The sequence below is a fragment of the Natator depressus genome, chromosome 13 (assembly GCF_965152275.1).
Source record: "Natator depressus isolate rNatDep1 chromosome 13, rNatDep2.hap1, whole genome shotgun sequence".
In the NCBI taxonomy this organism is placed as follows: domain Eukaryota; kingdom Metazoa; phylum Chordata; order Testudines; family Cheloniidae; genus Natator; species Natator depressus.
Genome location: NC_134246.1, coordinates 11332132 through 11360057, shown reverse-complemented (window position 1 = coordinate 11360057; position 27926 = coordinate 11332132). Strand labels below are relative to the sequence as shown.

General features: G+C 42.8%; 1 protein-coding gene across 1 annotated transcript in view; it reads right to left on the bottom strand.

The window, feature by feature from the left end:
* The window catches only part of LOC141997650 (piezo-type mechanosensitive ion channel component 2-like), a 57431-nt gene that overhangs the window by 4091 nt on the left and 25414 nt on the right, over positions 1-27926 (bottom strand). The window contains exons 21-41 of the mRNA XM_074970075.1: positions 27382-27527; positions 26004-26093; positions 21911-22026; positions 21268-21336; positions 20212-20324; positions 19445-19556; positions 18930-19001; positions 16470-16636; positions 14546-14733; positions 11896-12120; positions 10453-10711; positions 9844-10032; positions 9045-9243; positions 8453-8582; positions 8111-8258; positions 6238-6452; positions 5314-5472; positions 3434-3581; positions 1843-2031; positions 1382-1474; positions 113-282 (exon numbers count right to left, since the gene is read on the bottom strand). Of these exons, the coding sequence (XP_074826176.1) occupies positions 113-282; positions 1382-1474; positions 1843-2031; positions 3434-3581; positions 5314-5472; positions 6238-6452; positions 8111-8258; positions 8453-8582; positions 9045-9243; positions 9844-10032; positions 10453-10711; positions 11896-12120; positions 14546-14733; positions 16470-16636; positions 18930-19001; positions 19445-19556; positions 20212-20324; positions 21268-21336; positions 21911-22026; positions 26004-26093; positions 27382-27527 (3197 nt within the window). The remainder of the gene's footprint in view (positions 1-112; positions 283-1381; positions 1475-1842; positions 2032-3433; positions 3582-5313; positions 5473-6237; positions 6453-8110; positions 8259-8452; positions 8583-9044; positions 9244-9843; positions 10033-10452; positions 10712-11895; positions 12121-14545; positions 14734-16469; positions 16637-18929; positions 19002-19444; positions 19557-20211; positions 20325-21267; positions 21337-21910; positions 22027-26003; positions 26094-27381; positions 27528-27926) is intronic.

The following is a 27926-nucleotide window of genomic DNA, read 5'->3' as shown; positions in this document are numbered from 1 at the left end:
CATTAATTGATGTTGTTAAAACTGACTTGTCACTCCTCTGAAAAGTACTTTTAAAATATAGAACTTGAGCTGCATTAACCGATTGCAGTGTTAACCACGATGCTTCATTTACCTGAGAATGGTCCAGTGAAAGTCGACGTAGACAGCAGCGGAGCTGGAGAGCTCGTCCATCATGGCCTCTCGGCTGGCAGGACTGATGCTCCATAGCAAGCTGGCATTGCTCTTTATTTTAGCAATGATGATGTCCTCTGGGCCGTAGTTCACTATAAACTGCATGGCAGACTTGGGAAGGGATAGAAGGGGTAAAACATCAAGACAGGAACCTGTTGGCTTCTCGTTAGGGCCTCATCTACACAGGTTTTGCAACAGGGAACCAACCCATTTAAAATGGCTCAAACTCAACAGCAGCCAAACTGTGGCGTTTACCTCAGGTAGCTCGACTGCTGAGAGCAGGGCCAGGCTGTCGGAGGCACTACTCAAAAACCTAGTGCTGGGCCCAATCCTCCCTCACGGCCAAGGTCCCAGAGCTCCAGGAGGGACAGGAATGGGGTCACCAAGGAACAGCCGTCACAGAGCTGCTGCCAGGAAAGATTGGCATAGTGGAATAGAGCCTCACCTTCCCCCCCTCTATGCCCTCCTTCTGCCCTTGGCTGGGAGAACAGGACCTGGCAGCAGCACTGATGTGCTGATAGGGCCTCTCCTCCAGCAGGAGAATTCTCTGCTGGGCATTTGGAGCTGAATTATGGTTCCTTTGCACTTCCTGAGTGTAACAAAGGGGCCATAACTGGACTGAGGGCCCACTAACCCTAATAGAAGCAGGGATGTACCCTAGAGTAGGGTTAGAAACCAGTTTAACCTGCAGCCAGATTTAAACCAGGTGTGACAGGGTGCAGTGGCACTACCTGGTTCTTGGTGAACAAGGGGTTAACACCAGCTCAGCATTCCCTCCCCCCTTGCACAGGTGCTGTGGGGAAGGGCTATAAATTGGCTGCTTAGGGCAGTGAGGAGAAGAGTGATTTTAGGGTTTGTCAGGCTCTAGACTGGGGGAAATATTTGGTGACTTTTGTTTTTTGCTTTGACTTTAAGTTGTAAACATTCCCTCTTAAGGAAAGACCCAGGCTGACTACCCCTGTGTTTTGTTTCTGCTGAGTCACCCTGCCAGCATGTGCCATGACTTCTAAGCACTGCTGAAATCCCTCTGTAGACATAACTTGGGCTAAAAAAATCACTGCAGTTTTGTGAGGGGCTCACTCCAGGAAAGGGAAGATATGTCCACCAAAGCACCTGACACCTGCTGGAGAACTCTCACTGAGCAGCACTAACATTGAGGGATGAGTGGAGGGAATCTGGGCGCTCTGATTAAATGAGCCCTGACACTTACCGGGTGAAGGGCATATTGATTAGCCAGCTCGTTATAAGCTGCTGGAGAGAAAGGGATCAGATTCCTCTGCTGAGCGCTCATGGTGAATAATGACTAGGCAAGAAAGAGAGGGCGAATCACAGATCTGGCATTCTCAGTGCAGCCTGGGACCCCTGTGCCTCCAGGCACTGTCGCAATACAGAGAAAATCCATACCACTGGTATGAAGCATGAAACCAAATAGAATTTGCCACCTCCCCTTTTCTTTCTTCTTAATACCTTTCCCTTTTCTATTGCTTCCACTGCCATTTCACACAGGGCACTGAACAGCCTTCCAGTGACAGCAGCCTTCAATCGCCCCTAGCATAGGCCACGTGCACACCAATGAACAATAAGATGAAAAGATTCTGACCCTAGTGTAAATCCACTTAGCCCGTGTGTGTGTCAGTGTCAGTCACAGTCCTGTAAGAATACTCCCCTTACCTCATAACCGCTAATGGTAATTTGGACTGAGACATCCAGGGGCTGATTGGTTACTCCTGCCACAGATTTAACCAGTGACATAAGAAGCAGTGGGAACCACACTATGCAGACCAATATAAAGACAATGCAGCCCCCTATTCCATATTTCACGATCATTTTCTTCTTCTGGCCAGAAGGCTGAGGATATTTCTGCAAATAAAAAGATATAATTGAGTATGATGCAATTGTAGCATGGCAGGGAAACCAGGCAGGAAGGAACTTGGTGACCATTTTGAGGCTATGAGATAGAGCATTTGGAAAACAACCTAACTGTTTTGCATGCACACTGAGTGGCAGATTACTCAATACACACGCACACACACACCCCATGTGTAGACCAACTGGAAAACACACAACCTCAAATTAGTTATTCCACTTGTAACTTATCTATTCACTTCTAATGAACTATTTAAAAATTATAAAGTTTTTAAGACATGCATAAGCTGTAAATGCTCACTATTTTATTTGTGAGGGTTGGGGTTGTAATGAACTGTACACACTTATAATTCAGTAGAAATTATCAGTATAATGTATATATGATGTTCTTAGAGTAGCCCATTGCTCCCTCTCAGGACTGAGTAGCCACTGCCATGGAACAGCTCTTTGAGGAAACAGCACTAGCGAAATAGACCGGGGCAAGGCTGTAAAAAGGCTACAGGGCTAGGAAGCAGTATCTAAAGGGAGAAGGGCTGGGAGCCTAAAGTCTTGGTAGAAACGAGATGTCCCCCAGCTCCTTCCAGTGAAAGGGCGCTGCTCTCCACAGAAAGCAGCAGCAGCTGGCGGCAGAGCATGGCATTCAGATATTGAGGACAAATCTGAGATGGAGCTGGCTCCCTCGTTTGATTCCAAAACAACTAGTGGAAGCTATATTTAATATATTCCCTCATCCCCACCAGGAGATATGAGTTGTACTTATAAATAAGGAAGAACTGTCTAGCTGGAAACCCCTGTAAGGGAGAGGTTTTTTTAGATATGGGCAAGGAATTCTCCTCCTCACCTTACAGAGAGAGGGTGAAATCCTGGCTCCATTGAAGTCAACAGGAGCTTTGACACTGACTTCAGTGGGGCCAGAATGCCACCCACAGTGACTATTCTGTAAGTGCAAGAGTAGCTTTTGATAACATAAAAGATCCCGCAGATGGGCTCAAACCAATGCTGACGCTGAAGTGGTACTGGAATGGGGATGTACTGCTAGGCAAAACCAAACTCCCATCTCTAGTGTCTGTCTGACTAAAGGCAAAAGATCCCATAATCTTGGAGTCCCCGCCAAAATCCCCACTCTGAGTAAAACAGGTATATGCCCGAGACATTGCTGACTGCGTAATTACGGCTGCCTTGTTTAACTATACAGTCAGAATGCTACAGGCATCTCCATTTATCTGTAGCATTGCGGTGCACAGTGAGCAAGGGAAGGTTCTGCTCAAACATACCATCTTCCCAAGTCCAATTTTTTCTGAAGGGTGCATTATTCTCCCTCCACAGCCTCAACTGGCCTCAGAAACATCTGTCAGAGAATTTGATGAGACGGGATTGTACAACTGGAATCACTCACTTTCTCAGACTCTCTCAGGCATTTCATAATGAAAACATTTGCATATAAATCCTCCACACAGATCCAGCTGGAAAGACTCAGTGTGGTGTCCGTCCAAACCCAGTCCATGACAGCTCTCAGCTCAGTAAGGAAAGGCACCATACGAAACCTACCAGTTGAAGAAAGAAAGAATGTTATTAACCTTTTAGAGTGACATCTGTGTTAAATATCAGAGCCTAGCAGAGTGCTAGCAGATAATTTTCAGGCATTTATTGAAATCTTTTTCCCTGGCACAATCCTCCTTGATTTTGGGGGACTTTTCCTTTATCAGCTCCTGAAAAACAGTTTCCAGTGTGTAGTTGTATAGTACTGAGACTGTACAGAGTGCCCAGGGATTTCAGAAATCACAGAAACCTTCATGCTTCGGGGCAGAAGCCGAATGCTAACTGCCCGGGGGTAAGAAGAAACTTCCCCTATGGGCAAATTATCCCACAATTTTCCATTATGGGAAGTCTGAAGCATCTGGTACTGGCCACTATCAGAGGCAGGGTACTGGACTGGATGGATCACTCATCTGATCCCATCTGGCAGTTCCTATAAACCTATTCACCCACCAGGGAATGATTCAAATTTGGAAGATCTTCTTTAAAAGCCAAATTTCCAGTGGGGCCTTGACTTGGCCTCCTCTTGTTCCTGTGCAAATACCTGTGTGCGTCCTTTTCAGGTGTCAGCGCCTGTGTACAAAAGACCACCCAAGAATGGTGTCTAATTGTACTAGGTGCTGTACAGAGTAGTATAGTCTCTAACCCAAACTGACAGATTCGCTCACCTGTGGATGTAAGAGATGGAGTTTATTCATGGAACATCCATTGATCCTGATGGATGTGTGTCTGCAAAGCCTATCCCCTTTGTGCACAAATCATTGTTGCTATCCCCTGAGTTGGCAGGTAATACCACTCAAAACTGCAGTGCAGTGTTTCTGCATGGCCCACTGGAGGCCAAAGCTTGAAAACTAGGCCACAAATATGCAAGAGAGAGATTCCTCCCTTAAAGTTCCTTTCAGAGCCTCTTCCTTTATACAAAACCCACAGATTGCTCCATGCAATGTTAGCCCATATGGGAAATGGATATTTTTTCCATAGGGTTTTTTAGGTTAATAATATGTAACTCAGCATGTATTTAAAAATGCATTGAGTACATAAAATTCATCCCAAATATGACCAAACTGGCCAATGGCTTTTTAATATCTCTGCCACAAGACTGTGTATCAACATATTTCCTGTCTGGATCCATTCCAGTGGCAATTCCAGGCATGGAATATATTTAGTCTATATTTACTTAGTCTATTTAACTTTCAGTTAGGTTCATCTCACAACCATGCTATTTCAGGATGATTTACACAATATTTACATTGAATTCTGCTAATATTTCCTTGCCTCTTGACACTGGATCACAGCATATACATTCCAGAGACCCATGCTGGAGGAATAAGCAGCTATTCTAGGCAATCAGAAACGATCTAGCTAAGGGGAGACTGCCAGGAAGTGAGAGGATTTGTCCGAGAAGTTTATTGAGCGATTATGTAGAAAAGTAGCAATCAGGTTAGGGGAAAAGCTCGGCTACAGCAACAAGAAATGTGGGTTGGATTCAAGAGTCAAATTATGGCATTTAGACCCTGCTCTCCTTTCCTCTAAAGTGCAAACTTAAGGCTTGAGCTTGATTTCTGATATACTTGCCATAAATCACACATACCCCTAGAAAGAACAGTCAACATTCATAGAGCTAAATGCTGGTCCCACTGACTTGAGTGAGGATTGTACCATTGGCTTTAATGAGACTAGGACTTGGCCCGCAGGTTTTTAGCCTCTATTATAAAAGCTGAACATCGCCTCTCTGCTTACCCTTGGAATAGGAAAAGGTTTACGAAATTGTAACTCTTTGTCAGAAAGTTGCCTAGGACCCGATTCGGATAACCACATTTGATCTGATACGCGGACAGGCCAAAATAAACACATTTGACCAAGTACCAAAGCTGAGCCACATGGTTTCTGTTAAATCTCCTGTAAGTGAATAAAACAGAGATTTCATTACACTATTTTGGTCACCGAAAGTCCTTACATTTTTTTTTAATGTGACAGTTTCTCAATCACTAGTTTGACCTTCATGTTAATATAACCTCCTCAGACTCGATTGGAACCTAGTGAAAATGAGATGTAAAGTGAGTGGCCATATGTCATCACTTGAGGCCATGGGTCTTGTTAAATGGAGCTTCTTTTCCCTGCAGCTTGAATAATAAATGTCCATCCATGAAAGGAGGGTGTTGACCAATAGTGAGCAGTTTCAAAGTAGGATATGTCTAAAGTTGGGAGACTATTTCTTCCAGGGTTTTTTCCCCTTGCCATACTTCATAAGTCTGCAGATGTCTCCTTTCTCCTGAGATCTCATTTTCAAAGAGTCAGATGCACAGACATAACTGAGCTTGCATACGAACCGAACCACATACCTGGCTATTTGCTCAAATAAAGTAGGTGTGCAACGCAGTAGCATTTTGCACACATAATTGCACTCTCTTTTGTTCTCTTTACCCAAAGCGTGCCGCACTTTCAACGTGAAGACTGTGGCAGGAAATTAAGTTGTCCATCTATCCATTTCCAAACCCACCCATCCCAGCATAAGTGCCAACAGCACAAATTAAATCACTGCTGAAAGCATGCAGAAATGTCAGACTTCAAAGCCACCAAGGCTACTGTCTGTTTTCCCATTGAAAGCAAGTCCTGCTCACGAGAGAGAGAGAGATTTTCATGTGACACTGGCCACAGTTGTACCTTTCGGTAACACCTGGCAAGATGAAGAACATCCAGAAGTGAATGCCAAAGACAAGGACAACCTGGAATACACACTTCCCAAACATAGTCTTCCTCAAGTAAATGGCCCGGTCCACTATCATGGTGCCAAACTGAATCAGAAGCATCACCAGGAAGGCTTCAGGGACCTGGTCTTCCGACAGGGATTCAGTTATGTCAGCAGCTGCTGAGTGTTTCTGAAATTAATCATAACAAATAAGGGGAAAATCTAGTTACAAAGCAATACCACTCAGGATTTATCCAATGATTTTATATAACCCATCGGATAGTGGGAAACTCCAGACCTTTACTTATGTGAGTAGTCCTTATTCAGGCAAGTATTTCCCCTGAGTGTAAGGGGGCTTACAGCTGTAAGTAAGTGCTGCATTTTCTGTAAGGGTTGGAAAGGCAAAGCTCTAATCCCTCCTCTCTACAAGCAAATCTCTACTCTGCAGGCACTAAGTAGAAGCATCTTAAATAAAGACACAGATAAAATGACAGTGAGCCGCTGCTGATGCCCCATGGAGGAGTCTGAAGAACAACTGGTTTTTAAATAATTCTATTCCTTTGTGTTATAGAGCAATGGGCATCTACCCTACATCCAGAGCCAGGTCCATGTTTGTAGCTTGAACCTGCCAAAATCAAACACCCTGTGTTTTGGAAATATTCAGATCCAGATTTCAAATACCCACTCATGCTTGGGAGGGTTCAGATATGGAGTTTTAACTAGACCCATTATAAAAATATCAGGGCTTCAGAGCTGTGGTTTGGATCCATCTCCATCCCTTGCTTTCTCTTTCTCCTCCCTAAGTTTTTATAACTAGGACTATTTTGCATGAAACCAAGCCTTTAAGGATCTTAATAGACTCATCTGTTGTTATCACTGATCGTTCCCCCACTTGGAAGCAGAATCAGATTCCTTTGAGACATAACAACAACATCCAGACGTGGAAAGCACAACCAAGTGCTAGGGCAGCCAAGCACAATGTGCAAGCAGCAATGCTGAGAGTATAAGCATAGCACTCACTGACTGGGTTGTGCTTCTGTTCCAGAAGCCTACACTGCATTGTCACTTTGCCATCGGTTTGGTGTTATAGCCCTTCTGGAAATGAAACAGGCTCTCTGTGCAGGAGGACCCTCTCCTGAAAGAGGCTGCCCTCGGCTCCCATTAATGTCTATGGTGTTCTTCACCTTGCAGAAGGGTTTCAGTACCTCACAGGATCAAGGCCCTAGGTAACCCTCCCTTTCTCCTTTCTTTTGATTAGATTTCCATCTAAAATATCTGCACTGAGGTGATCTACTCTCTATAAAATAAATAAAACAAAGTCTAGAGAAGCGGGGGCGGGGAACGGAACAAACAGAATTCATGATCGAACAAAGTGAAACATTTGCTTTCTTTGGGAAACAATGGTACTCCCTGCCCAGTGTCTGCTGTTGAGCCTCTCCCTCATCATTAGTCACTGTGTTATCTGTATCAGTTAGCCTGTCTTTTGTAGATAGTCTCTTCTCTAGTCTATGGAGACTCCTTGCTCAAGAGAATTTAAGGTTGAATCAAAAACAAACAAAAAAGAGTGGCTGTAATTCAGGGGAAATTTCCATCATGTCCCTGGTGGTAGAGAAGAGAGAGGAATCAACTGTCGTGAATACAAAGTGTGTTCTTTATTCACACACACACAGGACACTGTGGTTCCTCCTGGCTCCCAGACTGATTAACTTAGCCTGTGCCTCTCGTGTCTCCCTAAATCCTGGAGTATGCAGTCATGGTAGAGACTGCTGACTACATACCACAGTCACCAAGTTAATAATCAAGCTATTTGCTTTGCAGTCTATATAAAGAAAGTGCATTTGTGCTTACGCCAAAAGCCCAGTATCCAAAGATAACAATTATAAAATTGATCACGTCAACCAGGAACATCAGTGCATAGACATCACAGACGGGGCTGTACTCCGGATGAATAATGTCGTAGAAGAACTGCCTGATAGGTCGATAGATTTGAAGGACACTAGGGGTAAAAACAGGTATAATCTAGTTCAATGGAAATTGTAACAATGCATCCTCAGAACGATCAGATGAATGTATCTAGTGCACATCTTCCATAGAAGACCCATAAAAACTGGAATTATAATTACTCTACTGAACTGAAGTGCAACAATGTCTCATTTTCGTAAGAGATGTTACAAATAATACCCCAATTACATTTTAATCACCAGCTTCTTTGCTTTCAATATCAGTTGTTTCATCTTTTCCTTAAGAAGTTTCTTCTTGCTGATGGGACTCTTTCTAAAAAGCCTCCATTTCTTCCTGGCTTCATTCTTCTGAGTCTTGCCTACCAAAGGGAAGACAAATCACAGGTTTGTCTAAGGGCCGTTCTTTTCTTAACAGCCAGGTCCTAATTTTGTCACAAAGGTTTACAATTCTGTTTAACCTTAGATGTTCCAATAAGGCAGTAATTCAGCCAGTAGGGTTATCTCTCAAGAAATCAGTGTTTGAGAATGTCCTATGAATATAGTTTCTTGGGCTAGCAAATACACTAAGTTACTCAGAAGGAATTATTTGGCACTTATATACCATGCTACTGGGCACATTAGGGAAAAAAATCACAGTAATACTCTAGTATGGGGGGGTAGAGACTACAACCGCCTAAGGCACAATCTCCCTATTTTCAGGTGCATCCAGAGAAAGGAAGCTGAACAACTGAAAATTTGGCTCTTATAGTATTTTCTCCACCTGAATTTTAAAATGAAAGCCCCCTTAGTGTCTAAAAATAGCTCAGTGTGGCCCCCACTACCTCTGTTAACGGAGGCTGTCTTCCTTCCTCTGAAGACACTCCCTGAGGGATTGTGATGTCTGAAAAGGTGCCATGCCCCCAATCCAGGCTCCTCTTCCTGCAGGCCACCTCTGGACTCCTGGTTCTTTTGCCTCCTAGAAAATCTCCTTTTCTTGGAATCAGACACATTGACACCGTTGGAATCCCAGAGTCCATGGCGCTAATGGGAACATTTAAAGAATGATTAATACAGTTTGATACACTGTGTCCTCAGCACACCATCTTTCATTCACAGTAACCATGAATCCCTCTGCAGGCGGAGACGGAAAGACACAGAATGGGGGAGAGAGAAACAGGGGGAGGCAACACTTGAGATGAACGGTTGGTTTCACGGTGGGTAGGGAATGGGCACAAGTCCCCAGTTTTGGATCCACACTTCAAAGCCTTTAAAATCCAGGGGCAAACCTCTTATTGCTTCAGCAGGGCTAGGATTTCACCCCAAGGACTCTAATCTCCCATCACAGCATGTGAGTATCTCACATTAAAGCAAATGGCATTTATTTGTAAAGAATTAGGCCCATAAGTGTTCATATCTGGGATTTTGTTCAGACCATTGGAGTTGAGGGCCAAATGCTAAGTTTAAATCCAAACCTGGGTTTGGAGTCTGAGTCCCTGCCCCCAAAGGATGGGATGAGTTTTGAATTTATAACAGAAATGAAGACCAGGCAAGTTTAGCAGAGTTTCAGTTTTTCTCTGCCAACATTCAGCAGAGCTCTAAGAAATTAGCCATTTCTTCTCCTTCTCTTCAAGAACAAGTTACCTTCAAGACAGACCTGTGAAAGAACAAAGCCAGCAGCTGCACAAGATCAAAATGCACATAGCCATCCTTCTTCTCAATCCCAACAATGTTTGGCAGAACAAATGGCTCTTCTGCATTGATGCCACAGTATAACTTAGTGGTCCAGGGAAAGAATCCAAACTGAGCAAAATATTTGACGACTACTGTTACCTAGAGAGGAAAAAAAAAGACAAAGTTAGTTGGAAGACATGGCCTGGCAGGGCAACAGCTAGCCTTAAACTCAGAAGAGTTTGTAGATCTTCCAAATACAGGGAAAGACTCCAGACAGCATTTTTGCTGGCTTGCGATCCTGAAGAGCCAGCCTTGCTTTGGGATCCAGTGGTGTTTCATCCCATATAGATGTTCTCTAATTTTCTTTATTTCTGGTTTTATGTTCAGCAAATTACCTGCGGTTCATGAACTACCTTCAGACCTACCAGAATCCTTTAGTCACGTCTGCCATTTAGTCTACCCCATTAACATCCATTCTAACAGAAGTTTATTGCTCTTTAATGTAAAGAAAAAGAATAGTACTTGTTTGCAGAGAGACACTTATGTCTGCAGCAAGGCAATTTTCTGGCTGTTGCATACCTCTGTATAAATGATAGCCATCATCCAGAAGAATTTAGTAGGTCTTGGAATGGATAACATGGCCCACAGGAATATAAGGATGGGCAGAACCAAAGTGAGGACAGAAGCAGAGACCATGTGGTTGAGAATGATGACAAAATAGCAGAGCATTTCTGACTTGGACACCATCGCATTGTACAAAGCAAAGCCCAACTTCAGGGATCGAGGCAGACTCTGATAAAACTTGTCTGACTGCTCCAGTTCATTGTCATGAATCATCCTGAATCACAGAACAAAAAAATATATATAAAAATAGATTAATTATATTTCCTCACAAAATTGGTGCAAGGCTACAAGCTAGTATTTTGAATACAGAAGATTATATATATATATATATGAGACCAGATGTATGGCATAATATCATCTCTTCAGAACTGCATGACTAAAGCTGTGATACTTTGTCAACCAAATCTTCTGTGAAAGCTGTCACTGACCTAACTCACGTACACTCATAGTCCCCCACCCTCATTCTGAACAGCACCTGCTCAGTGGCCCCCACAAAACATGGGTGTGTTTGCACATTTAAACCTCCAAGTACAAAGCAACTCTTGGAGGTGCTGCTGAGCACCCTCCATTTTTGTTGACCTTAGCCCTTAATTCACCAATTCAGTAGCATTAGTGCATAACGACCATAGTGCTCCTATGAACACAAATGCCTCTGCTGCATGGGCACAGCTCTTTAAATCTATCCCTAATAGTAGAGCTGGTCGGGGGGCGGGGGGGGGGAGAAGAGGGGGGAGGAGGGGACACAAAACAACAACAAAAAAACACCTTAGTGACATTTTTGAAATTTCTGACTTGTTTCCATCTCACAGGGTTCAAACTGGGCCTAAAATGTTCTGTGGGGGTGGGTTTTTGGGTTTTTTTTTACTGAAATTTTAATTTGTTTTTTAAATATTTTTTCATTTACCACAACCACCATTTTCAATCAGTAACTGTTTGTGGTAAGCAACAAAATCTATTTTGGTAAAAATTTCAGTAAAAATCATATGGAAAAATTTGCAAAAAATGAGAATTTCAACAACTTGTTATGAAAAGTTTCATTTTGGAAAAAAAAAAGCTGCGGGGGGGGGGACTTTTAATGTGAAAATTTTTGACCAGTTCGACCATGTAGTAGTTTTAGTCTCATGGGTGGAGAATATAATCCATAATTCCATATCCCCCAGCTGGTGAAAACTGACATAGCTTTACTATGGATGGAGCTACACTGACTTACGCCAGCTGAGCATCTGCCCCATAAAGTCTCTTTTTAGTCTGACATCAAACACAATGTCCCATGTCAGCTTGTGCAAGTGAAAAAACTAGAAACAATCAAATGGCGCCATGCTGTTTAAGGCACATCATCATTCCATGAACACATTGTGGGTATCTCTGCAGCTGGGTTTGACTTTAGGTCTTTCTTGCCTGTTCAGAAGCAGCTCACTGGCAGTCATGATAACAGGAACTTCATTTAATGGCCTGCCTGCTTCTTTGCTCCTCTCAGCTGATGGGGAAACAGCATAATCTTTTGTTTCAGAGGAAGGAAGAGGAGTGGTCATTTCTGGGGCAGCTTCTTTGACGCTGTCTTCATCTTCCACCTTCTGTCCTGCCTCATCTCCATTAATTTCCTCAGCAACTTCATCAGGTGTCCTAGATCCAGAATGAGTTTCTTTATTTAAAAAAAATCACTGAAAATCATAAGTTAAGTTTCTTAATTGACATTGAAATAATTGTACTAATATGAAACCTCCTGTCTCATGCCAAAGGGAGAAGGGGCTCACTCACCATAAATTCAGAATCCAGCTAAGAATTTTAACATCTAAGGTCATGGTGACAGTGATTACAAAGGATTCACACAGAATTTAACGTTATTTCCATACAAGCTTGTTCTTTTAAAGTACTCAAAGTATTTCATGTTGCATCACACTAGTTGCAGGCTAACTGGCCTCACGGCAGTCATTGTATGAGCTGCATGCTAATTGATCTCTCTGCAATATTACACATGGGTTACTCCAGCTGCATGCCAGCTAATTCCGCTGCAATCATTCCCCCGAGTTTAGCTGTTGCTAACTGACCTCCCTGTAGCCACTCCCTAGAGCAGGGGTTCTCAAACTGGGGGTCAGGACCCCTTAGGGGGTCATGAGGTTATTACCTGGGGGTCACGAGCTGTCAGCCTCCACCCCAAACCCCGCTTTACCTCCAGTATTTATAATGGTGTTACATATATAAAAAAGTGTTTTTAATTTATTAGGAGGGTCGCACTCACAGGCTTGCTGTGTGAAAGGGATCACCAGTACAAAAATTTGAGAACCACTGCCCTAGGGGCTATTTTTCATAGAATCATAAACCATAGAAATGTAAGGCTGGAAGGGATTCAAGAAGTCACCACATCCAGCCCCCTGCTCTGTAGCAGGACCACGTAAACCTAGACTATCCCTGACAGGTGTTTGTCCAACGTGTTCTGAAAAACCTCCACTAATATGTATTCCGCAACCTCCCCTGGAAGCCTATTTCAGAGCTTACCTACCTTTTATAGTTCAAAAGTTTTTCCTAACATCTAACCTAAATTTCCTTTGCTGCAGATTAAGCCCATTACTTCTTGTCCCACTTTCAGTGGACATGGAGAACAATTGATCACCATCCTTTTTATAACCGCCCTTAACACATTTGAAGACTGTTATCAGGTCCTTACTTGGTCGTCTTTTCTCAAGACTAAACATGCCCAGTTTTTTTTTAACCATCCCTCATAAGTCAGGTTTTCTAAACGTTTCATCATTTTTGTTGCTTTCCTCTAGATTCTCTCCAATTTGTTCCCATCTTTCCTAAAGTGTGGCACCCAGAATTAGACACAGCTTTCCAGCTGAGACTTTACCAGTGCTGAGTAGAGCAGGACAAATACCTACCGTGTCTTACATATGATACTCCTGCTAAAACATCCCTCAATGATATTCGTCTTTTTCGCAGCTGCATCATATTGTTAATTTATATTCAATGTGTGACCCACTAGGCATTAAACATGTCAGCTTTCTTTTTATGTCATCAGTTATTAGCCCTCCTTTCCTGCTAAGCAGACTTTCCTTCATCTTTCTCTTGCTTCTAATGTATTTGAAGAACCTCTTCTTACTGCCTTTTATGTCCCTTGCTAGGTGTAACTCATTGTGTGCCTTACCTGTTCTGATTTTGCCCTTACATGCTTGTGCTATTCATTTGTACTCCTCCTTAGAAATTTGTCCATGATTCCACTTTTTTTTAGGATTTCTTTTTGATTTTCCGGTCATTAAAGAGCTCCTGATGGAGCCATATTGGCCTCTTACTATTCTTCCTGTCTTTCCTTTGCATCAGGATAGCTTGCAGTTGTGTCTTTCATATTGTCTCCTTGAGAAACCACCAGTTCTCCTGAACTCCTTTTTTCCCTTAGATTTTCTTCCTGGGACCTTACCTATCAGTTCTGAATTTTGCTGGATGCCACCTCATCTCACTGTAACCATTCATTGGCTGACTCCAGGTGTGGCTAACTGATGACACTGATACCCCTCCCTTGGGATTACTCCTGCTTCATGCCACAGTTTTTGCTTTGAGCTCAAATGAATTTAAAAATCTCAAAGTGAAGCAAAGCAGAGCTGCCAAGCTTCACCCAGCTTCCATTCAAACCATCAGTTATTCCAGACTCACTCTGAACTGGGACCAGGTTCACTCCACAACCCAGGCTTGGAGGCTTGAGAGGAAGGATGGCTCAGTGATCAGAGCACTAGCCTAGGGTTTAGGAAACCTGGCTTCAAGTCCCTGCTCCACCATAGACTTCCTGTGTGACCTTTGGCACGTCATGTAGCCTCCCTGTGCCTCAGTTCCCAGCTGTAGAATGCGGATAACAGCACCTTCCAGGGAGTTGTGAGGATACATACATTAAAATATTGTTAGCTGCTCAGATACTATGGCTGGGGTTGGGGGAGCAGATAAACACCTTAGGTTTGTAACAAATCCAGCAAATATTGCCTAGCTGCACATTACCTCACTATAGGTTTGACCAGCTCTTATGAGAAGTTCTGACAAGGATAATGTTCCATGGTCTATTCACCTGGATGCACTGCTCTCATGAGGTAGCTGGGTTCCCCCGCTGGGTATCTGCTGGCACTCTAATGTGTCTTCACGCTGATCCTCCCATGTGCCTTTCATTTTATTTCCTCCATAAGGATTTGCTTGCACTTGCTGAGTCTTCTTCATGTTGTAATATTGGAGAATTGTGTCTGGCGAGGCCTCTTTTCCCTTAAAAAATGAATACAAAATCAGTCAGATGGGAAAAATGCTGTCCTCGTTTCTGTCAATGGAAGCGATTGTAATCCCATATTACCCTTTGAGACCCCTACTTCCCATGGGGAATTCCCATCTTTAAAACTGATGGCTGGTGCTCATTTTATATCCTTGTGTCCCACACTAAATAAGATGTTCCCTTCCTTGCTGTTAATGCCCTTCAGAATATAAGCATGACAGCTCTTAGTCAACTAAACATAGTTAGTAGAAACCTGTGGGAATGGACATTTATTTGGATCTCAAGAATATCCAGTGTTATCATAAATTAATAATAGCACAAATTTTGAAAGGAATATTAAACCTCATGTTTTGTGATTTAAGCCAATCTCTATTAGAGACCAAGAGGAGACCCCTTTCTCCCTACTGTGGAGTTTCTTACATCTTCTTCTGAAGAATCTGGTGCTGGCCACTTTCACTGGACTAACTGTCATGGACACTGGACTAACTGCACCTTGGTTCTGATTCAGTACACCAGGGGTTCTCAAACTTCTTTTCACCGCGACCCCCTTCTGACAACAAAAATTACTACATGACCCCAGAAGAGTGGACCAAAGCCTGAACCTGCCCAAGCCCCACTGCCCTGGGCAGGGCAGGCCAAAGCCTAAGCCCCACGGCCCTGGGTGTGGGGGGGGCCGAAGCCCAAGGGCTTCAGCCCCAGGCTGGGGGGGGTCTTAACCTGAGCCCCACCACCCAGGGCAGAAGCCCTCAGGCTTTGACCCCAGGTGGTTGGGCTCAGGCTTCAACTCTGGCGACCCCATTAAAACGGGGTTGCAACCCACTTTGGGGTCCCAACCCACAGTTAGAGAACCACTGCAATACACCAGTTCCTATGTTCTTATTAAATTATTGGAGATTTTCTCCATGAAAAATTTAAATGAAGACAAATGATTTTCAGTTTCACCAAAACTTTTCTTAAAATTTTCCTGGTTCTTGTTGAAAAAACAAAAAATGTAAACAATTTTTTTCAATTTGTTGTTGCTGAAAACTAAAAAACACTCCGTTTTATTTTTTAAAAGAAAACCCCAATTTTTTTTTTTTACAATAACAGGATTTTTTTTCATGAAAGTTCCCATTTAATCAAAAAGCCATTTTTCATTAGCAAATAGTTTCAATGAAAATTGTTCAACCAGCTCTAAATATTAGCTCTTTTAATCTTTCCTTGCAAGTCAGTCTTTCAGGCACCTGGAATACTTTTGTTCAGTGATGTAAGCAGCGCTCAGAATTTATATTGACATCAAGTCTCTTTAAGGGGAGTAACAATGGGTTTCAGAACATGACCTAATGCAGAAAGATTGGTCCACAAATGAACATGAATAAACCATATTCCTAGTTGCTATTGTAATGCATAAATAATCAGAGAAACTGGTTGGAAAACTTCAATAAAAAACCTGGACATCATATTTTGAAAATGAAAAAGAAAATTAAAAGTGACTTGAAATGGAGTCTTGGACTGGAATTGAAGTGACCAATGAAAATTTTATGTGACTTTTCTCTTTTCAAGACACCTCTATCAATGAGCTTGTGCTCAGTGGGGCATTTTTATGCATATCTAGCTCAATGAGAATTTTGCGTATATAAAGATTTCAGGACAGAGCCCAGAATTTCTGGCTTGTTACAGTTGAATATAGTCAGACATCCTGTTACATAAACAAAAAAACCCAGGACATTGTGTAAAATGACAGTGATCTTACCTTATTAATTTCTCGCCATAGCATGCACCTTTCAATTCTCAGCACATTTGCTATGTCCAGGTTATTTTTACATAGAGAGTTCAGTGCCTCTGTAGTATCATCTAGCAATGCCTGAACAAAGACCCAAGTAAACTTGACTGTATTGATTATCCTTTCAATTATACTTTCTGTCAAAAGGGGAAAAAACATATACAGTTACAAACAGGAAATGGTTCTATGCACTATTCTATTTCAACCAGTTCCTCAGCATTGGCTGAGACACAGTGATAAAGGATTTCAAAGGTCAGTTTAGGTTATCTTTATTCCCATCCAATCCTGATCCATCTTACTGAAGTGGGTATTGCCCATACGGAGGTGGACCAGAATATCATACATTAAGATTTGAATGACCTTGAAAACAGGAGTAATAGAAATGGGATGAAATTTAATAGTGTAAAGTGCCAGGTCATGCATTTAAGAAAAATTCTTGTTAATCCCTATAAAATTGGGACATATCAGCTGGAAGTGACAGAGGCGGAGAAAGACCTGGGTGTATTGGTTGATCACAGGATGACTATGAGCCATCAATATGATGTGGCCATGAAAACGCTAATGCAATCGTAGGATGCATCAGGCAAGGTATTTCCACTAGAGATAGGGAAGTGTTAGTACCATGATACAAAGCACTGATGAGACCTCATCTGGAATACTGTGTGGCATTCTGGTTTCCTATGTTTAAGAAAGATGAATTCAAACTGGAACAGGTACGGAGAAGAGCTACTAGGATGATCAGAGGAGCGGAGAACCTATTTTACAAGAGAGGACTTAGAATCATAGGACTGGAAGGGACCTCGAGAGGTCATCTAGTCCCGTCCCCTGCACTCATGGCAGGATTAAGTATTATCTAGACCATCCCTGGCAGGTGTTTTTCTAACCTGCTCTTAAAAATATCCAATGATGAAAATTCCATAACCTCCCTAAGCAATTTATTCCAGTGCTTAACCACCCTGACAGTTAGGAATTTTTTCCTAATGTCCAACCTAAACCTCCCTTCCTGCAATTTACACCCATTACTTCTTGTCCTATCCTCAGAGGTTGAGAAGAACAATTTTTCTCCCTCCTTGTAACAACATTTATGTACTTGAAAACTGTCATCATGTTCCCTCTCAGTCTTCTCTTCTCCAGACTAAACAAACCCAATTTTTCCAATCTTCCCTCATAGGTCATGTTTTCTAGACCTTTAATCATTTTTGTTGCTCTTTTCTGGACTCTCTCCAATTTGTGCACATCTTTCCTGAAATGTGGCGCCCAGAACTGGACACAATACTCCAGTTGAGGCCTAATCAGCGCAGAGTAGAGCGGAAGAATTACTTCTTGTGTCTTGCTTACAAGACTCCTACTAATACATCCCAGAATGATGTTTCCTTTTTTTCCAACAGTGTTACACTGTTGACTCATAGCTTGCGGTCCACTAGGACCCCCCAGATCTCTTTCCGCAGTACTCCTTCCTAGGCAGCCATTTCCCATTTTGTATGTGTGCAACTGATTGTTCCTTCATAAATGGAGTACTTTGCATTTGTCCTTATTTAATTTCATCCTATTTACTTCAGACCATTTCTCTAGTTTGTTCACATAATTTTGAATTATAATCCTATCCTCCAAAGCACTTGCAACCCCTCCTTAAGGAGCTTGGCTTGATTAGACTAACAAAATGAAGGCTGACAGGAGACATGATTATTCTCTATGAATACAGCAGAGGGATAAACACCAGGGACGGAGAGGAGTTATTTAAGTTAAGGGCCAATGTTGGCACAAGAACAAATGGATATAAACTGGCCATCCATAAGTTTAGACTTGAAATTAAATAAAGGTTTCTAACCATCAGAGGAATGAAGTTCTGGATCAGCCTTCCAAAGGGAGTAATGGGGGAAATAAACTGAGCATGATAAATGTATGGAGGAGATGATATGATGAGATTGCCTACAATGGCATATGGCCCATCTACATCTGCTAGTAGTAAATATCTCCAACAGTTGGAGATGGGACACTGGATGGAGAGGGCTCTGAGTTACTACAGAGAATTCTTTCACAGGTTTCTGGCTGCTGGGTCTCGCCCACATGTTCAGGGTCTAATTGATTGCCATTTGTGGAGATGGGAAGGAATTTTCCCACAGGTCAGACTGGCAGAGACCCTGGGTTGTTTTTTGCCTTCCTCTGCAATGTGGGTTCAGGTCACTTGCTGGTTTGAACTAGAGTAAATGGTAGATTCACTGTAACCTGAAGTCTTCAAATCTTGAGACGTCAGTAACTCAGCCAGAGGCTTTGGATCTATTACAGGAGTAGGTGGGTGAGGTTCTGTGGCCTGGAATGCAGGAGATCAGACTAGATCATGATGGTCCCTTATGGTCTTAAAGTCTATGAGTCTATGAAGTCATCTGAGCAAGGGCTTCTGGTTTGCTGATACAATATGGAGCTACTCACCTGGCTCATCTAGGTTCTCTTCAGTGACTGATATCTCCCCTTTCTCTTCATGAAATTCCAACTTCACCTCTCCTGTATCATATAGGAACATAAACAGAGCTATAGAGGAGAGAAACTTTGCCTTGACATCTTTCCAGCTATTCAGGAATTATGAGCCCAGCCCAATGCCCAGTGAAATCAATGGGGTTATGAATCCAGCTGCAGGTTACGTAATCAGATAACAAGACACTGTATTGAAATGCACATGTATGTGGGGCAGAGTTAAGGGCATTATGGTATGGAAAAGGGAAGTCTTCATCCAGCATGTGGGATGTGCTGCGGGCAGGCGATATGGATGGTAATTAAAGCTGGTGTCAGCGTTTCCTGACCTGGCCACATGTAAATGACTACCCTTAATGTTCTATTAGTGATTCTTCCTGTAGGAATTACAGCCTCTCTCATTCAAACAGTTCTTTTTTTGTCTAATTTGGCCAAGCAGCCCCTGTGCGCAGGTGTCTGTGCATTCTTCCCATTACCTGCCAGTCGCAGTTGCTCCTCCTCCTCTTTCTTCCTCTGCTCTCTGGTTTCATCTTGTTTTCTTGTTGTTAGAGCTGATTTAGAGCTGGACATCCAGGCTTCATATGCAAGCTGCATGGAGAAACCCCATTAGTCTTTGGTGAGAAGCCTGGTGCTTCCATCCGGCTGATCAAGCCTAAGCTGTGTTTTGTTTGACGTACTCCGGTATGCCGGGGCTTCACAAACTTTTTAATAGAGTGGATCAAATATGTGGTGTGTCCCCCGTTCCCACTTCCATTCAGATGAATCCCTTTGCTCCTCTCCCATTCATGGGTCTACAGACCACTTTCCCTCTCACTGGGAATTCATTGACGCCTTCCACTTTCCTTTACAGACACCTAACACCCCCCTAGTAACAACAGCAATTGCTTCCATGGAAGAGCAACATTAGGAAAATATTTTGGTAGTTTGCAGTAAATCTCTTGGGATTTTTTTGAAAAAAGGTAACCTTGTAAAATAATCATAATTAATGATTAATAATAAATTAATAATAATACCTCACTCTTTTCACCCGTAAGTCTCAAAGCATTTTACAAAAGACATAAGCATCATCATTGCCATTTTACAGAAGGCAAAACTGAGACACCGGGAAATCAGGTGACTTGCTCAAGGTCACACAGGAATCCAGAGGCAGATTTGGAAATAGAACCCAAGTCTCCTGAGTCCCAGTCCAGTGCTCAATCCACTAGGCAACACTGCTCAATATTATCATAAGTAAGTCCTGCACCTGGAATGCTGTTTTCTTCTTTGGTGATTCTTCCCCCCTCTTTTCTGTCTGCCCTTGTTTCTCTTCTTCCTCACTGTCTGTCTCAAAGAGGTAGTAGCTCCCAGCTCGAATCACTAAAATCAGTTCCAGAAAGAGATGTGGCTGAGATTTTGCAAAGCTGCCCAGGGGATTTAGATGCACAAGTCCCCTTGAAATCAATAGGAGTTGCACATCTAAATAGGAGCTGCCTATCTATGTGGCTTTGAAAATCCTAGTCTAGCCATTTTAACAGAACACGTTTTAGTAAATATTAATTAGCATAGTGGAGCATGCGAGTATTTTTGCTGTTACTATTTTTTATTTGCTTGATTAGTATCTTTATGCTTAATATACTTTAGAGCAGCCCTTAGGCTATGAATAGGGACATTGGGAAAGAAAACCACATTTCAACAGCAGTGAAATATGTAGGGCTAGGAGAGGGCTTGGAAGGGACAGAGCAGACAAATTGTACGGTTTTCGCTAAGATACACATAGCAAGCATCCTTCCTAAATAGGGCTGACTGTTAGGACAGCTATTGAAGAACAGATTGGTTGCATTATAAATGTGTTTTATAAATCATGTAATTGTCAGCTGACCCCGAATTAAATAAAGACAATTGTCCTCTATGGGTCCCCCCCCAACCCATGATGTTTCCTTTTTCCTGCCAGCCTGCTGTGTGTGCAGCAGGGGAGGTATTCCTGCCGAGAGCAGAATCTGGCCTTAGGTTTACAGCAGAATCATAAGCCTGCTCCCACTAGAGTTAATGGCAAAACTCCCATTGACTTCTACATGAAGCCCTATGCTTGTATTTTTGTTTTGTTTTGTTTTTTGGGTGGTTTGTTGTTGTTTTTTTGCGTGTGGGGCTAAAACGCAACCATCCAACCAAACAAAAAGTTTCTGCAGGTTCTTGTTGTGTACAATCCCAGCAACTGTGTGCAAAGACACTGTTTCTAGCAGGCTACATTGCCCTAACTTATACATGTCATTTTTCCAGTTAGTTGTGGCTCACAAACCTTTAGCGCACACAGAAAACTTACTGGAGGTGTGGGTCACCCAGGGTTGCCACCATATCTTCTTGTCCTTGTTTTCCTTGTTGCCGCCCTCCTCTGCAAAGGTGGTTGTAAAATGTACGTCGTGAAACAGATGGACAGGTCTTTTTTCCCCTCTCCACAACTTAAAAGAATTACATTTCTCAATGCACAAAACTGTGCAGGGCCCACTGTGGGACTGCATTGGAGCCTGTGGGTTGGCTCCAATGTACAGGTAGACCTCTTCATTCTTTGTGAGCCCTGGGGGGGTTCTCCACAGCAGCTCTGAATTGCAGGCAGGATCCATTCCCTGGATCTCATACCCCAGAATCCCATTGCCTAGACACCCCATCGTGAGGAGCAGCAGAGGGAGTTTATATCAAAGACCAGTGGCCTAACTGTGGGTTTCAGGGATTAAATTCATCCCACAGACCTACAGACAAGGCCTGGACAGAGCCCAGTTATTTTGGCTTTGGATGCGAAGGCTGAATGTTAATTTCAGCTTCAGCAGCACTGGGGTTGTGAAAAGGCAATTTACTGTGTACTGTGGAACACAGCAGTGCAAAAACGGAAAGCAGAGGAAGGGAAGGCACAGTGATCTCTCTCCATGTTCTTGTCACTACACAGGCTATTTAACGTGACATCATTTCACCTAGCTCTAGCAGCTGCTGCTCTTTGGCGGATTGATCCACAGCTGTTTCTTCTGGGCTTGGTGTCATTTGCTTCAAATTGTCAAGTTTCTTCTGCTTCAATTTGATTAGTTCCATTCTATAGGTTTAAGACAGAACACAGACAGGAGTATCAAAATCATTAGCATTTAGATAAGTAAGTGCTTTCTGTCTTCAATGTATACCTTCAAATCAGAGGCACTGCTATGGGTACCCACATGGCCCCACAATATGCGAACATTTTTATGGCTGACTTAGAACAACGCTTCCTCAGTTCTCGTCCCCTAATGCCCCCACTCTACTTGCGCTATATTGATGACATCTTCATCATCTGGACCCATGGAAAAGAAGCCCTTAGGAATTCCACCATGATTTCAACAATTTCCATCCCATTATCAACCTCAGCCTGGACCAGTCCACACAAGAGATCCACTTCCTGGACACTACGGTGTTAATAAGCGATGGTCACATAAACCCCACCCTATACCGGAAACCTACTGACCGCTATTCCTACCTACATGCCTCCAGCTTTCACCCAGACCACACCACACGATCCATTGTCTACAGCCAAGCTCTACGATACAACTGCATTTGCTCCAAACCCTCAGACAGAGACAAACGCCTAGAAGATCTCTATCAAACATTCTTACAACTACAGCACCAATCTGCTGAAGTGAAGAAACAGATTGAAAGAGCCAGAAGAGTACCCAGAAGTCACCTACTACAGGACAGGCCCAACAAAGAAAATAACAGAACGCCACTAGCCGTCACCTTCAGCCCCCAACTAAAACCTCTCCAACGCATCATCAAGGATCTACAACCTATCCTGAAGGACGACCCATCACTCTCACAGATCTTGGGAGACAGGCCAGTCCTTGCCTACAGACAGCCCCCCAACCTGAAGCAAATACTCACCAGCAACCACACACCACACAACAGAACCACTAACCCAGGAACCTATCCTTGCAACAAAGCCCTTTGCCAACTGTGCCCACATATCTATTCAGGGGACACCATCATAGGGCCTAATCACATCAGCCACACTATCAGAGGCTCGTTCACCTGCACATCTACCAATGTGATATATGCCATCATGTGTCAGCAATGCCCCTCTGCCATGTACATTGGTCAAACTGGACAGTCTCTACATAAAAGAATAAATGGACACAAATCAGATGTCAAGAATTTTAACATTCATAAACCAGTCGGAGAACACTTCAATCTCTCTGGTCACTCAATTTCTGACCTAAAAGTGGCTATTCTTCAACAAAAAAACTTCAAAAACAGACTCCAACGAGAGACTGCTGAATTGGAATTAATTTGCAAATTGGATACAATTAACTTCGGCTTGAATAGAGACTGGGAGTGGTTGAGTCATTACACAAAGTAAAACTATTTCCTCTTGTTTATTCCGCCCCCTCCCCCCCAACTGTTCCTCAGACGTTCTTGTTAACTGCTGGAAATGGCCCACCTTGATTATCGCTACAAAAGGTTTCCCCCCCCCCACTCTCCTGTTGGTAATAGCTCATCTTAAGTGATCACTCTCCTTACAGTGTGCATGATAAACACCCATTTTTTCATGTTCTGTGTATATATAAATCTCCTCACTGTATTTTCCACTGAATGCATCCGATGAAGTGAGCTGTAGCTCACGAAAGCTTATGCTCAAATAAATTGGTTAGTTTCTAAGGTGCCACAAGTACTCCTTTTCTTTTTGCAAACATTACATAGTGATCCTCAAAAAATCCCCATGACATATGAGCCCCAACTTGGTCATTGTTATCTCCAACATAGTATTAATAATAGAGGTGATCAGAAAATGGGTGTTTTTCCTCATGTTAAATGTTGACTTTTTGTCAAAAAAAACCAACAACAAAACAAAACGCAAAATAAATAAACATTTTTGGCCAAAAACTACCAAAATCCAAAAATGTTGTTTTCGGCTAAAAATGTTTGGGGTTTGGGTTTTTTGAAGAAAGTAAAAAATTTTCAAGGAACTACACGCATTCTACACACTGTGTTCTGTCAAAAACCCAATTTTTTCATCGAAAAAAATTTGGAACAGCCCTGGTAACAAGCACCAGCTGGTAAATGTGGAAACAGTTTGTCCGACGACACAGATGGAGCAGAGGCTTTGTCAGAGCTGGGTCTTGATCTCAGGAGTTTTCAGCTCCCAGTCCTGTACCCAAACTAGACACTTCTTTTTCTCTCTTTCTCTTTCAATCTCGTTCCCCACCATCTCCTCCTAACACCTGAAGTGTCACCAATACGCTTCATTCTGAAGCTTTTATCACAAGCACTAACACTAGCCCCAGGGCATATCTATCTAAAATATTATAACTGATACTAAAACAGGAGGCCTGTGTCTTCATTGGGCTTAAATTAACTCGAGAATATTAACATTGTAACAGGGCTAATCCAAACCCCACTGAAGTCAAGGGGAATCTTTGCATGGACTTCAGTAGGAATTGGCTTCAGCTCTGAATACAGATGCTGAGGAGCACTCCTTTGACAGCTAAGAAAAAAGGTTGTGATAATAACATACCCTTTGGCCAGAATGGGCTCAGCATATGTCTCTGAGAAGGCTGGTTACCTCCATAAGAACACATGCAAGCTAGCCAGCCAGGAAATAATAAAAGCATAATTATTCATCTGACTATGTATACTGTTGCGAGTATTATTATTATTTTTTTTTTACTGAGCACAGCTTACTTTGGACCTGGCTAAGATTTGGAAGCTATCGATTCCAAGATCTGATATTCAAAACAGGAAGCAGTTTGATATATGCATGTAATACTATAGGCCAAACCAAAATAAACTCCGCCAATGTTTGGCTTTTGGCCAACTTTGCATGTGGTGAGGAAATGTTTGGCATTTAACTTAGGAGTTTTGCAAGGAAACATCTGTGAAATTCTGCAGCAGATGACATGAAATGTTTGATCAAGCTTTGCTTATCTAACAAGTAATCAAGGTTTCATCCAGTCCCCACTGCAAGACAGAATGTGGGTCTCATTATTCCAGTCTGACAGCACCAGGCAGATTGTATTGTTTCTTACAGGGCTGTCGCCTATACCACATCAGTAATCAGGTAGCACCAGGGACTTGACACTGCAAAGCACAATCAGATTTATCACCCCTGTGGGGCCAATGATTATAGGCACAGTGCAGGTCCCCATTTCACACATCCTTTCAGTCTTCGAGGGAAGTTTAATACGTCTCTAGGTTGATTTTTCTTTGTCTGAATGGGGGCATCTCCAGTGAGGGACTCTTTAATAAAGCCTTGTGTTATAGCTGCACTGGTGTAGTTGTACCGGTGCCAGTCCCTTTTGTAGATGTGATGTGTTAATGGGGACTTGCACCAATGCCACTTACCCTGATTTCAAACTGGGATATATTGTACCAGTGCCAGCCTCAGTTTACCCCAGCGCAATATGGTATGGTTTGTACCAGTGTAGCTACACTACTGGCTAAAGCCCTAATGTAGACAATCCTTCTGATTGGATACCATCATTGATCCTATTGGCAATTTGTTCTCAAACAGTGAAAAGCCTAAAATTCCATGGCATAGAACAGCTGATTGTCGTCCAGCACAAGGGATCTTGTACCAGCCAAACAGCTGGCCTGTGTTACAATTCCTCTGTAGTATCAACCATGGAGCGGAGTCAACAGCTTTCTGGTCTTGCCGTCGAGAGTCCAAAACTCTCCTAGAACTACCTCTATCAGGATCCTAAAGTCCCACAGAAGAATAAGGGCAGGGAGTTTTTACTGTGTGTTGGGCACTGAGTACATATTTTGACCCCTTCCATTGGAAGCTCGTCAGTAACTATTTTCATTTGATTGCCATTGTTGTTGTTTGTAGCATTATCCCTCACTCTTCCTCATAGTGGCGGGAAAGGATTTGAGTTATGAGTCACTAAGAAGGTTGGGGGAAGGGGAATCAAAGAGGATGGAAAATATAGTATCCTATACTGTCGTATAGAACAGAGAGAGAAGTGAAGAGATTACACATCCCCGTAGTCACCGGTTAGATATGTGGTGTATAAGTAGTGTGTGATTTTAAATGAACAGCAAACTTACTGTCTCCTCATGGCTTGTAATGATTTTTTCTCTTCCTCCAATCTGAGCGCCACAACTTTTTTCAGCTTCACTTCAAACAGTTCAGCTCCTCTGTGTGTGTGAAACAAACCAGATCGTTCGATAAACACTTCGCTGTGCAGCATGCAACTATCTTCACATCACAAAGGGGTAGACCGTGTTAAACATACCCCGCTAACCAGAGCATTATCAAGCTGGTAAATCACACTGGAGTGACACTTCTGTCTCCGTTCTCATTGGTGGATTAAGGTAATTGACAGCAATTACATCATTCTCCGGGCTCTAATTGGTGAGTTCTGGTCAAAAAGAGATTGACATCAGACCTCTGATTCCACCAATAAAAACAGCAGTTTCTGAAGATTTCAGTGAAGAGCCACTCTGGCAGTGAGACGGATGATTCAGGGTAAATCACTCCAGCAGAAATTTGAACAGAGAGAGGGCTTGATAGATATTAAACACCATATTAAGGGGTGTATTGTAAGTGCAGAAACAGACAAGCAGATATAGATAATGGATAAGGGACAACGAGAAACAGAAACTTGAAGTGGGAGAGGAATGTAGAAAGGGTAAAGGGAATCCTCTCCACCTCAAGAAGCTTCTCTTTCATGGACTACGGTGTCCCATGAACGTCCCAATAGAATTATAATCCCACAGTTCAGAGTTGCACATTATCTATTCTAGGTGACATTTTTTTTATGGCACATGCCATATTTTCTGTCTCTGTCACTTTCTGGTACTGCCCAAACATAGCTCCTAAACACATGGCTATCTGCTTGTCAAACCCTTCAGGATTTCCACTGAAATCCTCAGAACTACAGATGAATGTTATAACAGTCACAAAAGGTCTATATTCCCCACCCTGCTCATTGTGTGAAGTATGTGGTCCCGAAAGTTAGGATGCAAAGCCAGGTTTACCATAGACCCATCCTCATCTCTTGCCTCACTGACAAATTGGCTAAGGCATGATCATTGCAATGGAGCCTCAAGCACTTAAAACATCTGCCTTCTTAAGTCACACTCCTTACATGAAACCTTTGCAAGATTTCTTCCCCACCTTGAGTTTGCATTATCACCCAGGGCATTATAGAGGCTTGAGTCAGGTTGTAAGCTTCTTGGGGCAGGCGCCATATTTTGTTTATTTTTACAGCACTGAGCACATTATCAGTGCTCAGCAAGTATTAATAATTCTCTGACTGGATCCCTTGTTTTTGGAACACACACCTTGGGAGGCTCCCCATTATTATCCCCAGAAATCCAAATCCCAGAGAGACCAGATTTCTTTACAGAGAGGCGGGAGCCTCCAAATTCTCTGCACCATTGAGGACTGTTGGTTTAAACTTGTTACATCCAGTGCATGTACCTGGAAGCTAAGATCTTGGCAGCCTTCAGATCTGCCACTACGTAGAGGAAGTAATAGCTCACAAAGACTCTCCGCTGGACCAGCAAGAAAGTGAAACTTATCGCGTCCCAAACAACCCCTGCTTCATTTTCAGGCAGCTCGCATTTCTCGTCCTCAGGAAGAGCTACACAGGAGAAATCATAGAATCATAGAATCATAGGACTGGAAGGGACCTCGAGAGGTCATCTAGTCCAGTCCTCTGCACTCGTGGCAGGACTAAGTATTACCTAGACCATCCCTGGTAGGTGTTTGTCTAACCTGCTCTTAAAAATCTCTAATGATGGAGATTCCACAACCTCCCTAGGCAATTTATTCCAGCACTTAACCACCCTGACAGTTAGGAAGTTTTCCTAATGTCCAGTGTAAACCTCCCTTCCTGCAATTTAAGCCCACTGCTTCTTATCCTATCCTCGGAGGTTAAGAAGAACAATTTTTCTCCCTCCTCCTTGTGACAACCTTTTACATACTTGAAAACTGTTATCATGTCCCCTCTCAGTCTTCTCTTC